Source organism: Tachypleus tridentatus, chromosome 10 (genome assembly GCF_004210375.1).
Source record: "Tachypleus tridentatus isolate NWPU-2018 chromosome 10, ASM421037v1, whole genome shotgun sequence".
NCBI classification, from domain to species: domain Eukaryota; kingdom Metazoa; phylum Arthropoda; class Merostomata; order Xiphosura; family Limulidae; genus Tachypleus; species Tachypleus tridentatus.
The window spans coordinates 72665647-72680712 of NC_134834.1; the positions used below are offsets into that span (position 1 = coordinate 72665647).

At 33.7% G+C, this 15066-nt stretch overlaps 1 protein-coding gene across 2 annotated transcripts in view; it reads left to right on the plus strand.

Moving 5' to 3' along the window:
* The first annotated feature begins 5546 nt into the window (after nt 1–5546).
* The window catches only part of Cad87A (cadherin 87A), a 74222-nt gene continuing 64702 nt past the window's right edge, over nt 5547–15066 (plus strand). Inside the window, exons 1-2 of one of the 2 annotated variants that reach the window (XM_076462049.1) lie at nt 5547–5827; nt 7928–8026. In XM_076462049.1, coding sequence (XP_076318164.1) covers nt 7966–8026 — 61 coding nt within the window. In that variant the 5' untranslated portion in view covers nt 5547–5827; nt 7928–7965. The remainder of the gene's footprint in view (nt 5828–7927; nt 8027–15066) is intronic. The other variant, XM_076462048.1, reaches the window with a different exon arrangement.

The following is a 15066-nucleotide window of genomic DNA, read 5'->3' on the forward strand; positions in this document are numbered from 1 at the left end:
GTCCCACTTCTCATCCCATTTGTCTCAAGGTAAATGTCAAGGTTTATTACGGTTCTTATGTTAACAAATATATATATATATATTCCTGTTTACAGGTTATTTCGACCTGTACCTGGTGATGCTTTTACTGACAAAACTAAAAAAATATGTAATATTTGTGAAACATACAAATATTGTTGTTTTTCTGAAATATATAATTACGAAGTTTCTCCAAGCGCTGACTGGCTCAGGTGTTAGTTATATAATGTACAGGCTAGTGGACAGAGCGCACTGTAATATGTAATATAGACGCTTAGGCGGAATGTACTATATACTGAATAAAAATTCTTAGATAAACTTAGACAGTGTGTACATTAGAATATGATATTAAGATTCATGAATGAATAGTACTGTGTAATGTCTTATGAAGGCTCTAATGTATTGTAGAACATGATGTAAAAGTTTCTTGACAAACTGAACTACAGAATATGGAAAATAATGAACAGATGAACTAAAACTTAATTTCAAAACTTTGTCACTTTAAAGTATAAATTCTGTTTAAATCTTAATGCAATTTATAAAATATTAGGTCTTCTTTAGGAAATTTAAGTAAACAAATATTAAAAGTATAAAATAAGAAAAATCAATTTTTAAAACATTTTTACAAAAAATGTGCTCCGGTCTTTTTTTTCATATACTACTGTGATAAAAATGTGGACTTAGAATACAAAATATCATTGAAGACGAGCAAAATAACGTAAAGTAAAATAGCAGTTAAACCGTTCTGCAATGTGTAGGCTTTGTGGTCCCAAACTTAGAAGATATATATAATTATGACTGTGGTTGTTGAACGTGAAGTTTATCTTCATCGTGGTGAATTCTATGAGGGTTGCTGATTCTAGCCAATAATTATAATTATTCAAATCGTCTTCACTTTAACGTAGATTAATTTTAGAAATCATTCAAAGTACATCCAAGTCTATGCTATGTACAAGGAAGTATTTGTTACCGTATAAATCTGTACATAATCCTATTTGTCGTTTTTCACACGATGTTATGGGATACACAAAGTTTTTGATACAATCTCGTGCATGCTCTGCGACAACTTCTCAAACTGAATTGCGGCGGTTATTCTTTATTAACTTTTACAGAAATTCAACATATATGTTTATCTCTTTAAAACATGTATTTGTGTGTGTGTAAGGTTAGTCTTAACATGTTACTGATGTTTTTATTTCTCAAATAAACCAATTAGTTTTCCTCGTATATAATAAATTCCTTTTATTTTTTTAACATTTGTGCATATTCTGAACACTAGATGACAGCTCCTTCAACTTAACTTTAATCCCACAAAATCGTTAGTGTGATGTATAAGGGTAACCAACGGAACGAGAGTGAATATATCAATTGTTTAATTTCAATAAATGTGAATTAATGACTTAAAGTTTTTTAAAATATTTTTCACGATACCCTTGGTGCGCTTAGAAATTGTCTAATAAGCTTTGTGAGTAATAACAAACAGAATTTAACGTGTTTATGACAGCCCTCAAACGTATCTGCAGGTGAGAATCGATTAGGTCGCACAACAGTTAGGTGACAGCACCTTCAGAGCCATCTCGAAATTCATACAATTTTTGTGTGGAGGATAGGAAGGAGTTATAATAAAGTGTGCAGGAGCTGTGTCCACCGAGGGGAATCGAACCCCTTGATTTTAGCGTTATAAATCCAGTAGACTTACCACTGTACCATCATGGGACGTGCAGGAGCAACTAGTAAGTTTGTTTGTTTTTTTAATATCACGTAAAGCTACACGAGGGCTATCTGCGCTATCCGTCCCTAGTTTAGCAGTGTAAGACTAGAGTGAAAGCAGCTAGTCATCACCACCCATCGCTAACTCTTGGACCACTCTTTTAACCAATTGACCGTTACATTATAACGCCCTCACGGCTGAAAGAACGAGCATGTTTGTTGTGACGGAGATTTGAACCCGCGACCTTCAGATTACGAGTCGAACGCCTTAAGCACCTGGCCATGCCGAACCACTAATTGGCAAGTAACTCAGAAAAAGATAAAGGTAAATAACTAAAACAAGAATAAATCAAACCGAGAAAAAATTCAGCGAGGAAAATTATGCGGATATTAAATTAAATGATTATATAAATTAATATTAATTTTCAAAATGAGTAAAGGGCTAAGGAAATATAGGCCTAGTAAGATGAAAAGAAAATTGTTTTTTTATTTGACAAAACAGCACTTTACCAACAACTGTATAAATAAACATGTAAACATTTATATTTGTAAGCATATAAAACAAATTTCCCACTTTTACACCAAATTCATGTATCATATGGGGCTTATAATTCCATAGTTTGCAGAAGGTCAAAAAGTATGTCGCAACGACAGTAATAGAAAGGCATTTAAAAACGTATATATTTATATTTATCGCTTTCTGAGCTGCATCCGTAATTTTATTATTGTTGTAATAAAATCCAGAGTATACAATGGTGCAACGCTGTATAAGATGCCTATCAAGCAGGTAACATAGAAACTAAGTAACATGTTTAAAAAGAAACTACTTCCTTCACCGGAAGATTCCAGATTTAAATAATATCACAAACTCTAATGGGCTTTTATGTAAGTAGATATGACAAATTAAGATGACTGTTTTCCCCTTGTTTGAGTGCAGTGCACATCGGTTCACAAGTTTCTCTATTCTGTTAAATAAACAGGTGCGACTAATGAAATGACAGCTTTTTCCTGTTGGAGTGCAGTACACATCGGTTCACGAGTTCTTATGGTCTGTTAAATAAATATGTGTGACTGATGTAGATAACAGTTTCCTCCCGTTTCAGTGCAAAGCACATCAATCTAGAAATGAAATACAAATGTAAATAATGGCAAACTGAGGAATGATGGAAGGTTTCGGGCAAAATAGAAATGAGTTAACAGTGTAACAGTAAAATAAACTTTGTGGCACTAAAACTCATGCTGAAAAGATTGAAATTGTTTTTCATTATCATATCACTGAGGTTTCAAGAAACCCTATGCAATACAGTAACGATATAAAACGTGGCTTCAAATAACTATTTTTAACTATTTCTACTTAAAGTCCACCATAATAAAATATACATTTCACACAGTAAATATGAAAGATAATTTTCAACAATCTATCACTACCATCGTCTTACTAATGAAAAAAGAAACACTCGGACTTGGTTTGTTTATTCAGATAAATGAGAAAATGCGTATGGTTCTGCTGGAACAGTACAGTTTCCATATATTGAGCAGTACAGTTTTCATATATTGAGCAGTACAGTTTCCATATATTGAGCAGTACAGTTTCCATATATTGAGCAGTACAGTTTCCATATATTGAACAGTACAGTTTCCATATATTGATAATGATATTAATGGCAGGAACAATAAACAACAAAGTTTACGGAAAAACTAGTAAAAAAAGGGGGGAGAACTAAACTTATACGTCTTAAAAAGGAACATACCATCGATTTGTTTGTTTGTTTTTAAATCGGCTTGTAATTAAAACTGAAACTGATCTTCACATAAGCCTGTAACTAACACAAGATGCGTGGTAACGTTCGAATTCGTGGAATTCCAGACTCTTTAGGCGAACACAAGAACGGTAATTACTAGTTAATAAAACTATTCGCAGTATTGTGAGTTTCACAAAAAGTGTATAATCCTTCTCTGCTGGACTGTGATCCAGATACAAGTCACAATGTGCTGATGATAATAATTAACGTATTCATCAAACTATATTTGATAATGTCATTATTAAGGAAAAAGACTTTATGGGATTCACTGAGAGTACTTACTCAAGGACTTGTATGCTTCAAAAACTTTAAGAATTGAGATTCGATCTTGAAAACATAAGGGAGTAATGTTACGTAAACGACATGAGTCTAGAGTATTGGTACTAAGTCCAAGACCATTCTTTATGTCACCTTATTCGCCTTGTCTTAAAGTTACTGATGCTGATTTGTATTGTCCTAAAGCTGTATTTTTTTAATGAGCCAATGAATGTTTTTTTTCTGAGTCTATAAACAGATGGAATGCCCTCAAAAACTTGTACCTGCACTAAATGTCAAAGTACCCTTTACACAATTTATGTGATTTATAATTAGGGATTTATATTTCTTTAGTAGTCCTATTGAAAAATACCACACTAACCGGAGGTCTGGGATGAACAAAAAGTGAAGATAAGAAACTCAATGTAAAGCTCTAAAGTTTAGTTCGGCATGGCCAGGTGGTGAGGGCACTCGACTCACAAACATGCTCGTCCTTTCAGCCGTGAGGACTTTGTAACGTACATAAAGTTTATACAAAATAATCACTCTTTCTTGAGAAGGTACTGTAATCCTTTGATGAGGTTTTCTGCGATACTCCCGACAAATACAAAAGCATTCCATTGTCGAAAAAACTGAAATTGATGGATAGTTATAATCAAAAACAGAAATTTGTCGAAAAGAAAAGAAATGAGTTCATGAATATGAACAACAGGTCAAAAAATCATAAAAAGTTCAAAACACTGCCATTCGGTCTTTGGAAAAATGTTAAATTATAAACTCAATGTTTTGTAGTAATCATTTCACCATATACGACTTCAGGCCCTCGCTAGTACAGCGGTGTGTCTACGGATTTACAACGCAAAAAACCAGGGGTTCGATTCCCCTCGGTAGGCCCTGCAGATAGCCCGATGTGGCTTTGCTAGAAGAAAACACTCACACACACTCACTATACGACTTCAGCTCGTGCATCGGAGCATCTTATAGAAATGTTACTAAAATCTAGCATTAAAAATGTAAAATAATATATAGATCTATATATCTATGTTTAATTAAAATAAAAAAGTAATTATGGTGTAAAGTTATGCGAAAAGATTTCTGTGTAATTTAGAAAATGGAATCCTCGCTGAAACAATAAAATAAGCATAAATCGTAACAAAATTTCAAGATTAAAAACTTATGACCTGTAAGCCCCCAGTGGTAGGTTAGTAGGTTATAACGCTTAAAATCGGGTGACCATAATACAGGTAGTTCTATACTTAGCAATAAAACAAATAAATATGCCCTATTAATTCGTGCGTTTTGTTAAATTATTTTTGTAATAATTTAATAAAGCTATTTTAGTGTTAAATGTTATAAATTTCTCGGTAGTTCTTTTAACCTAAGAGAATCAACCATTAGGAAATGAAGCTCTTAAATTAAACATATGTGGAAGCTTCAGCTTGTGTCTTCTCATTGTTTGACTGTGTACTTCTTGCTTACATCTGTTTACGGACTGATACAATAGTTCTTAGTCGTTACTGTTTTTATTTTACAGAAATTATAATTGTTATTGGTATTGTTTTAAAAGTTTTGGCTGAGTTTCCATTTTCGTATTGTTGAATAGTATTTTAGTCTTTCTTTTCTTTTCCACGTTTGTTATTTTTTACTTCAACAGATGTCGTCGTTATCGATAACCTCAAGACTTCCTAGGGCGGCATTACACGACTTCTTAAAAATACTCCTCGAGCGAAATTTTGTGACGCGTCAACAAAAGGACCACGTTGGTGGAGTTAACGAAACTTCCTTGTACTGCCTCAGGCAAAGCAAGGTTCGTTCCCGCATAACCTACCTGTACGGTGAGTAAAAGGGCATCTGTCTCGAGTGCTGATCCTAGGCCAGGAAGTGTTAGTTTTCCAGTTAGCGCTGTATTAGATAACTGTGATGATTTTGTGTTATAACTGTCTATCATGAGAACGTTCTAAATGGATTTAAGTGATTACTGAAACTTGAAAGAAAGAATATTAAAGAAATCGGCTACAGTGAAAGCAACAGGTAGTGAGGAGGTAAGGCCCGAGTAAGAATTATCAACAGCAAACTTCAAACCGTACGTTAGACAACAGTAAATTCAGTTAGTCCTTTTGTAACTTGGGAGTTAAATGTAAAAATTATCACTTGTTTTTGATTTGAAGGAAAGTTTGTTTGTTTTTTAATGGGAAATATATTTTAAATCGTATGATGTGTATAGTTTGGTTAACGAAGAAAATATAGATTCTTAGTAATAATATGGCAACCAGTGCCCCTGACCCGTTTAACTTAGTCAGCCATAGACAATGTTTAAATAAAACTTGTGGCAAAACGATTTGGCTGTGTTCGAAAATGGAGAACGTAATTTCGTTTAACTCGGTGCGAAAAAATTTTAATTGTATGAATACAAGCAGCGTTTTCCAAGCATAAAACTTTGACCACTGTTTACAAAGATAAAATTATGTGGCTATTTTCCCATAAATGCCAAATTTACAGATACATGTGACTTCTTAAGATAGTTTATATATTTTCTGTTAACTTCAATTTTAAAATAAAAAGTTAGAATCTAAGTAATCGATTGAATATATTCGTAAGTGAAAAATTTCTGATTTTGTTCGAACAGTGTATTATTTTATTAACATACTTTAGATGTTTGTAAACCTGTTCTGAGACCAAATCTTGTCTTTTGAGACAGCTGCAGAGTTACTGCAAATTAAAGTAGAATTTGAAAACCAACTTGTGTCTTAGTTATAACTAGTAGACGTTTATTTTATGAACTGAAGATTTATTAATCTTACTTTAATATTTTAACTCTGGTTAAGCTGATAGCTTTACCTTGTGAGACATTTGATTTTTGTTAACTATAGAATACACATATTCACATTATTTAGAAGTCATGTAGGATATATAAAGAAAAAAAAAGAATCGATCGCAAAGTAATACAATGCGATGAACAATGTTCCAGTGAGGTAGACCCGGGTGTTGCGTTTTGGTTACTTCCGTATACTTTCTAGCGAAGCTTCAGCATTGTTCAGCACTGGGTCTTCAACACCATAGTAACAGTGTGTGTTTATTTGATTAATCACGATTTTGCTGTCTTCGTCACTATAGCTGTTTCCATCCACATACAGACTATTATCTATCATTATTATTTTTAAAAATGTTGTTTAAAAGAAAGTTGGCATTTCCTTCGTGTTTTAAAATCTGTGTGAGCACTATTCTGAATATTCAGTTTAATTTTCCCCCCTCCACACACACACACACTTACACGTGACTCAGCTGTGAGTTTGAAGGCTTATAATGCTGAAAACCGGGTTTCGATATTCGTGGAAGGCACACCACAGTTGGCCAGTTGTGTAGTTTTTTGCTTAATAACATAGGCTGTAACTATATGCAAAACATTTACTGTAATATTCAAAGACTAAGATCGGTTTACGTATTGTAAATAATTAATCTTGTTCTTGGATTTTAAAACCTCTGTATTGTAAATTCAGAGTATAGTACAATGAAAGTTGTAAAGTTTCGAATATAGTGAAATAATAGACATATATAGAAACTAATCATAAATGTATGTTAATAATATAATGTTTTCAATATCAAGAAATATTTTAAAAACTTTATGGACACACAATAATTTTTACACTACCTGGTGCAACTTATAACGTTGTGGACATCTTGACCAAATTTTTACAAGAATACACGTTACAGATCCTACAAACTTAACCGATATCTATGATAAAACTTACATGCCACAACATACAAAAGGCCTACGAAATTTGGTACGCGTTACACAAATAAAACTAATAACAGTTGAAATATTCAAATATCCAACTGTTTCAGTAATTTTCAATATATCCTTGGCGGGAAAGGCTTATTTACTTAATCGTATTTCCCTACAGTTACTCCGAAACCAGGGCATTCATGACGGATTTCTCCATTACATAAAACCTTTATTTTAATTTTAAATTTAAGCTGTCTTGATGGTTAAGATAGTTTCTAAGAAGTATATGTATTAAACTTTTTTCGATACGTATCATTATCTCCTTTTGTATTTAAGTATTCTTATCCATCGTTACCATAACCACATGTAAATTTTTACTTCGAGTGTTTCAAGTTATATTTATTATTCATAATCGCAGGTACAGGTATTGCATTAAAACGCCCGAAAACTGGAACAATGTGGGTGGAGGCAAAGAACTTGGTATTACTTGGAATTCTTTGCAGTTTTATCATCAAAGGTAATTGTTTTTTAATAAACCTTTGTTATATGTTTTGGGAAAATAAATTTAGGTGAGTGCTCAATCAATAAGTACTTTAGTGCTAAGTGTGTAGGGATGGTGCGGGAATAAAAATAGCCATCGCATATTCTGTGTAGCCCATCATAGTCTCAAATTTCTTATAACTATAAAAGATACTTTTTATAAACATCTAAATTAAGTTTTCGAGATCTTTAAAAACTATTAACCTTCGGTTTAGCCTAAAATCATCGCTAAATTGGAGAACCGGTGAGTAGCGTAACAGTCAAATGTTCTGTTGATAATACTGATTTTGGTGTCAAGGGTTATCTCACGAATGTTGCAGTGATTTACACGTCAAAAAGTTGCATTTTAAGATGTGGAGTGCAGAGCAGGGTAGCATTTCACTAACTTCAATACATGATATCCATCAAGACAATTCATCACGTCAGGTCAAAACTGCTGCCTTCATAGCGACCGATATTGTTAAAATGAAAAGGGGAACAAGTAATAAAAATATTGTGAAGATAAGGATGATGTATGGATGAATATACTAAGTCGTGCAGAAATCCCTACATTTGTTTGTTTTTGAATTTCGCGCAAAGGTACACGAGGGCTATCTGCGCTAGCTGTCGCTAATTAAGTGTAAAGACTAAAGGTAAGGCAGCTTGTCATCATAACCCACCGCCAACCCTTGGGCTACTCTTTTACCAACGAATAGTAGGGTTCGCCGTCACATTATAACGCCACAACGGCTAAAATGGTGAGCATGTTTGGTGCGACAGGGATTCGAACCCGCGAACCTCAGATTACGAGTAGAGCGCCTTAACCACCTGGCCATGCCAGGCCTGCCCTACATTTGTAGCCACTTGATCAATGCTACAAGCTTATAGAAATTAGCCATTGTACAACTTTATCACTTTATTCAGTTTAATTTTTTGTCATTCAAACCTGAATTCATTCAAATGAAAAGTACTTAGCATTTAATTGTAGATGAAAGTTTTATTCTTGGAAAGATTTGGCTACATGTATTGGTATTTTTGGTTACTTTGTTGGTTGTATGATTTTGTGTATTTATCGCTAATTTTCTTATTTATCTTTTGGCATTTCTATCCTTATTTTCCTGTTTTTAATTACTCGTTAGCATTAAGTTGTTTGGTGAGGAAACTGTTTTGGGGGGAAGGACATACATTGGACTTTCCTAACCAGAATACATTCATCTGAGAATGCACGAAAATTGTATTCCAGGTGAAGTGAGATAATATTTAGTTTACTCATTCAAGCACAACTTGAAACTGTGTGGTTTTGAACAGAGATAAGTATGTTGCTTCTGTCTGTGTGAATTATTACATGGGTCATGGTTCTCTCATTGAATAAAAGAACGTGCGGTTGCTGACATTTGTGGTAATAAACTTAGATTTGGTTTGGGTATAAAGTGTTGGTACGTGTAACTGAAGATTGGGCAAAGCTACTATTAATTTTTTTTTTTTTTCGCGCAAAGCTACGAATAGTGGGATTGATCGTCACATTATAACGCCCCAAGGGGCGAGCATGTTTGGTGCGACAGGGATTCGAACCCGCTACCCTCGGATTACGAGTCGAACGTCTTAACACGCTTAGCCATGCCGGGCCTTATTAAATTGTGTTAATCTGATTTCACTCTATTTTTGTTTCTTTTTGACATTCCAGTAAAATACTAATTCGTTTATTTTCATTAATAAATAAAACCCCTGAACTGTTTTCTTTAAAATTCATTTTTACGTTCTCAAAAAGATGGAATATTTTTCATCGAAGATACTCCTAAAATAAAAAATTGTTTTACATAAAGTATTTAACTTTTATTAACATTTCAAAATGAATGTATGTGAATTGGTAGCAAGCATTACTGAAGGTCATCGTACTCCTAATTAGTCTTGGTTTATTGGACAGAAATTTTTGTGCTTATGTGTAGTTTACGTTTCACGGGAAAGTAACTCGATGTTTTCTCGCTTCACACTTTGTTGCTCAAGGGTTACTCAGAGAATGGAAATGTAATAATGAAATAACGCTGGCAAAACTTCTGTGTGCTGTCGTAAGTTCTTCGTTTTGTCTTTGTGAGGATTCTGCACCGCAACGATTCCTGCAAACAAGTGGCCATACCTCAGTTGATTGCCCCAAAATGCACTTGAATGAACGAATTAAGCATATTAAGTTAAAAGTAAGTAAGTGTGTAAATTCCCGAGTGTTTTGAGTTGTAACAAACTTTTTAACTAGACCCTAAAGTATAAACATACATCAAAACCAAATATGTTTGTTGTACCAGGGGTGTGGAGTTAATATAGCCCAAGGTAAAACAAACAAACAAACAAAGAAACTTTTACCACTATACCTCGCCTAATGGGCATGCAGTTCATGAGCATTCTAAACTAAGGAAGTCTGCCACATATCACACACATATTTAAAATCCGTTCCTCTAAACCTCACATAAACACAGTATGCATAAGTCCATATATGCCATTAACAAAACCCCAGTCACAAATTAACAAATGCATCTGAATTATTGTAATAATTTTATTATGTTATTGTTTTCTACTCTAGATATTACTGTTTTGAATTAAGCACAAAGCTACTCAATAGGCTATCTGTGCTCTCCCCACCACGGGTATCGAAACCTGTTTTTTAGCGTTGTAAGTCCGCAGACATACTGCTGAGCCACTGGGGAAGGGGGGGGGCTTCTACTGTAGAATCCTAGTGAAGTTGGAGCGCTAGCTATTTCTAGGAAGACCATGCAATAACTAAAGGGGCACATATCTCCGTCACGCAGCAATGATCATATTCGGCTTTCAAAAAAATACGAAAATATATTTATATGTCTGTCCTTATCTACAAACACCTTTTTAGACACAATGAAGGATAATATTTTTCATATGTTCACCAAGTTTCATCAAACTCCAATCATTTTTGACTGAGTGATAGACCAGAAATAAATGTGAAAATCGATCCCACGTTAACAAATAAGGATTTTCTGGGCTTTCGTAACCTTGCTTTAACTTTAACCCTCTGAAAACTAATAACTTCTAAGTTGAATCATGGTTCAAAATTATACCAACTCTCGTCCAAATCAATTCAACCGTTTTATAGAAATTTTGCTGGTAAACATAGAGATGAAAACAAAGTTTCAATTAACCACAATTTTTCTTCATAGTAGCATTATTGTAAACTCTGGTCTTTTTCCAACTTTGTACGTGAGACATTCTGAATGATGTACTGTAAAACAAAATGCATTAATTAATACGTATGAAAAGCTTAGATGTGAAACGCATATAAGTCATTTACGGTAAAATTAAGTTGCTAAGTGCTATTGTATTTACTGTAATCACTGTTAAATGAAAGTAAAATCCTAGATGTTGTACTTCAGTGTGTTTTATGAGAATAAGAGGCGACAGATATTTATCAAGAAGGATAACGCACACCTTACGTAGTCACACATGTAGACGTTATGATAAATCGACAAACGGCAGTTTATAAGAATAATGTGAGTTTTATTGCTGAACATACTGTATGTTTCGACAGAACTTTTGTCTGTATTCTACCCGATGTGATTTCATACACATATAAATATTGCAGAATGTTAAGTTGAACGTAAAGGAAATATAAACAATAACATCATTTATGACATTTGCTATAACTATACAGACGAGAATAAAAACGGAAAGCATCGCACATAACAAAATAAATACACCTGTGATATTAACAAACAGAGTGAGGAGGTTAAAACACATCTTGATAAGAGATAACTCTTCGTAAGTTGAACCTACATAGTTATGGAGATACGCAGCCTATGAGATTTAATTTCCCCAAAAGGCAGTCGAAGTCCGACCTCACTGGTCACCTGTTTTAGACACTAGGATCATTATGTAAGTGTGTTGTCAGTGGACACTAACATAACTCCACATAAGGGACACTTAACATTGCAATTTGTCCTGTCGTGACGTTGTTAAAATGTGCGCATGTCATGAATCACGAGAGGAGTTATTCACTCTGTAGACACAGCATGACATATGAACTTCAAAAACAATAAATAAAAATACTTGTTGCTCTTACTTTTGGTTTTATTTACTCCTGGACTCTGCAGAAGTATGTGTAATGTCTACTCCTTTGTTTAATAATGATTTTTAACCTAAACATCTTAGGTTTTATAATATTGTACACCCCAATGGTAAGGTTGTGGTAACATGTTTTAATTTCTGTTTTAATAATTTTGTTTCATTAAAAGCAGCTAACTACCAATCCATAATTGATTGCAGACGTGGATAGTAATTTTAGGTGTAAGACTTTGGGATTTAGCACCCACATACACTTTTTTCCTTTTTCTCGGTCTTCTACATATGAGGCTTACAACCACATTATATTTTTGTTCTATTAAATGCCATTTATCACAAGTTTAGATTTGCTGTTTTTAATCCAATCCTACATTTTGATTTTATCTTGCTTGATTGTTTAAGATTAATCACACACACACACACACACACACACACACGAATGCCAAAAACAACTTAATTATTATACATCTACCAATTTTCAGCTGAGTGCCAACTTGATTAATGATGTTTTATTGAAACAAGGTGTTACGTCTGTTGCTTTTCGCAAACTTGTTTAGTCATCTTTTCTCATCGTTAGTCGCTGGTGGTTGGCAGTCGCACTTTGTTTTAATTATCACTGTTGTTTGACTGTAATGATATATCTTTAACAATTGGTTAAAGCGATGTCTTGGTAGGGATGGTCAGTATTGGTAGACAAACATCTCAGTCTTACCCCATTGAAAGTCGGAAAGATCCTTGTTCTTATTCATTTTCTTACAAATAGCCATGACGTAACTACATCCTTGCATTTATAGGGATTTATCATTCACCTGACTCGTCGCACAGTAGCTTTCCTTTGCACAAATAAATGCAAAGTTATACAAATGTCGAGGAGTTATAATAATGTGCTAAACTGATGTTGTAAAGATATACTTAAGATATCATTAAATTAGGTGTCCCTAGTGGCTCAGTGGTATGTCTGCGGACTTACAATGCTAAAACCGGGTTTCGTTACTCGTGGTGGGCAGAGCACAGATAGCCCATTATATAGCTTTTGTGCTTAATTCAAAACAACAACAACATTAAATTAAGTAAAATCTCTTATAATACAAAGTGTGACGTGTAGTTTATGTTATTTAACTATGAAATTTAAACAAACATCTTTATGAAAATGTTATAAGGAAAGTCCCTATTGTGAAGTTTATTAAAAAAAAAACATTTGTAACTTATGGTGGCAACTTATCTTAATTTTGAAAAAACTATAGGGTACACATTGTGAACATTGCACTTGTGATACCCAGCAAATAGTCAAGATTTTAGCAGTATATGAAGTTCGAGAAATGTTTTGCAGAAGATAAATAAAGCACGGATAGCAAAGAAAAAATAAACATAAATGAGCAAATGAATAAAATTATTATTCGCGCAAATATTTATTCTGTTTATTATCAACAGGCTAACTTTTGGTTTCTCTAACTAGCAGCTGGCGCTTTTCAAAATATCTGTGCATAACAAAGACGAGAAAAAGAATAATTTTCAGTTCAAACAGAAGGGTCAAAGTACGGTATCCCATAATCCAAAAATTACTACGTTAACAAATATTCCAAAAGATATTTTCAAGGGGAAAAAAAAATCTCGTACCAACTGGAAATGGATCTTTCTCTCCCCAGGGAACGGACACGAACAAAGGACTAGTAAATGTTTGACTTTTTGACATTCCGTTAATAGAAATATCATAACTATACAGACACCTGCTTGTAAATTTAGAGAAAAAAAAAAACCTTAATATATTTCACTAATGATATGTTCTAAACTAATTTTGGAAAGATGAACGTAATATTTATTTCAAGTGCGACACGCGTTTCAGTATGCTTCTTGAAGAATATTATTATTATTGAGAAATAGAAGGGAAAATCTACTGCTTGGACATCAGTTTTTCCTTGTTAGTTCAACTTTTAAAACGAAAGTTTGAAGACCAATACTTTCCCTTAAGTGTAGGTAATTTGATTTGTCTGTAGTTATTGAAATTTTCTCATTGTAAATTCAGATGCATAATAAACATATATAAACGTCGGTAACATGTGAACTGAAGTTAGCGTCATTATTCCTTGAAACCTGTTCGGGAAGTTGTCCTGAAGTACAAAAATGTAAAAAGAACGTGTAAAATCATTTGTTATTTTTAACTAACACGACCTACCAGAATGGTTGAAATAACTAGATACTATTAGTAAAATACTTTTATTGATTGATTGATTTTTTATGGACACATTTATATATAGATTACTAACGTTTGATAAATGTGGCTTTAAAACCTGTGTATTCTGGTTTTTGTTCTGTGAGATTACTTGTCGTCACATAACTTCTATGTTAACAGTATATACTTTTAAATGTATCTGAAACTTTTCAATAAAATTAGGTAAATCTTTAGCAATTTTTTCTCGGCACCGACCCGGCATGGCCAAGCATGTTAAGGCATGCGACTCGTAATCTGAAGGTCGCGGGTTCGCATTCCCGGCGCAAAAAACATGCTCGCCTTTTCAGCCGTTGGGGCGTTATAATGTGACGGTCAATCCCACTATCCGTTGGTAAAATAGTAGCCCAAAAGTTGGCGGTGGGTGATGATGACTAGCTGCCTTCCTTCTAGTCTTATAATGCTAAATTTGGGACGGCTAGCGCAGATAGCACTCGTGTAGCTTTACGCAAAATTCAAAACAAACAAACAACAAATCTCGGCACCGGTTATGAAACTTTATAATTAAGATGATTTGCATACAATTAGATTCGTGAATACTTTTGTTATTGTTGCCTTTTTTTAATTATATTAACATCTTGCTGTGCTGTTATAGAACTAAGCGCGTAAAGCACTAACGAATCTGAATTCACACCCAAAATTAATTTATTAGAGAAACGTTCTTATCAGCAAATGAAGAATAAGAAGAGCACCCCCTGACTGGAACTTTTGTAAAACTTCTTTCTCCTGGTTCT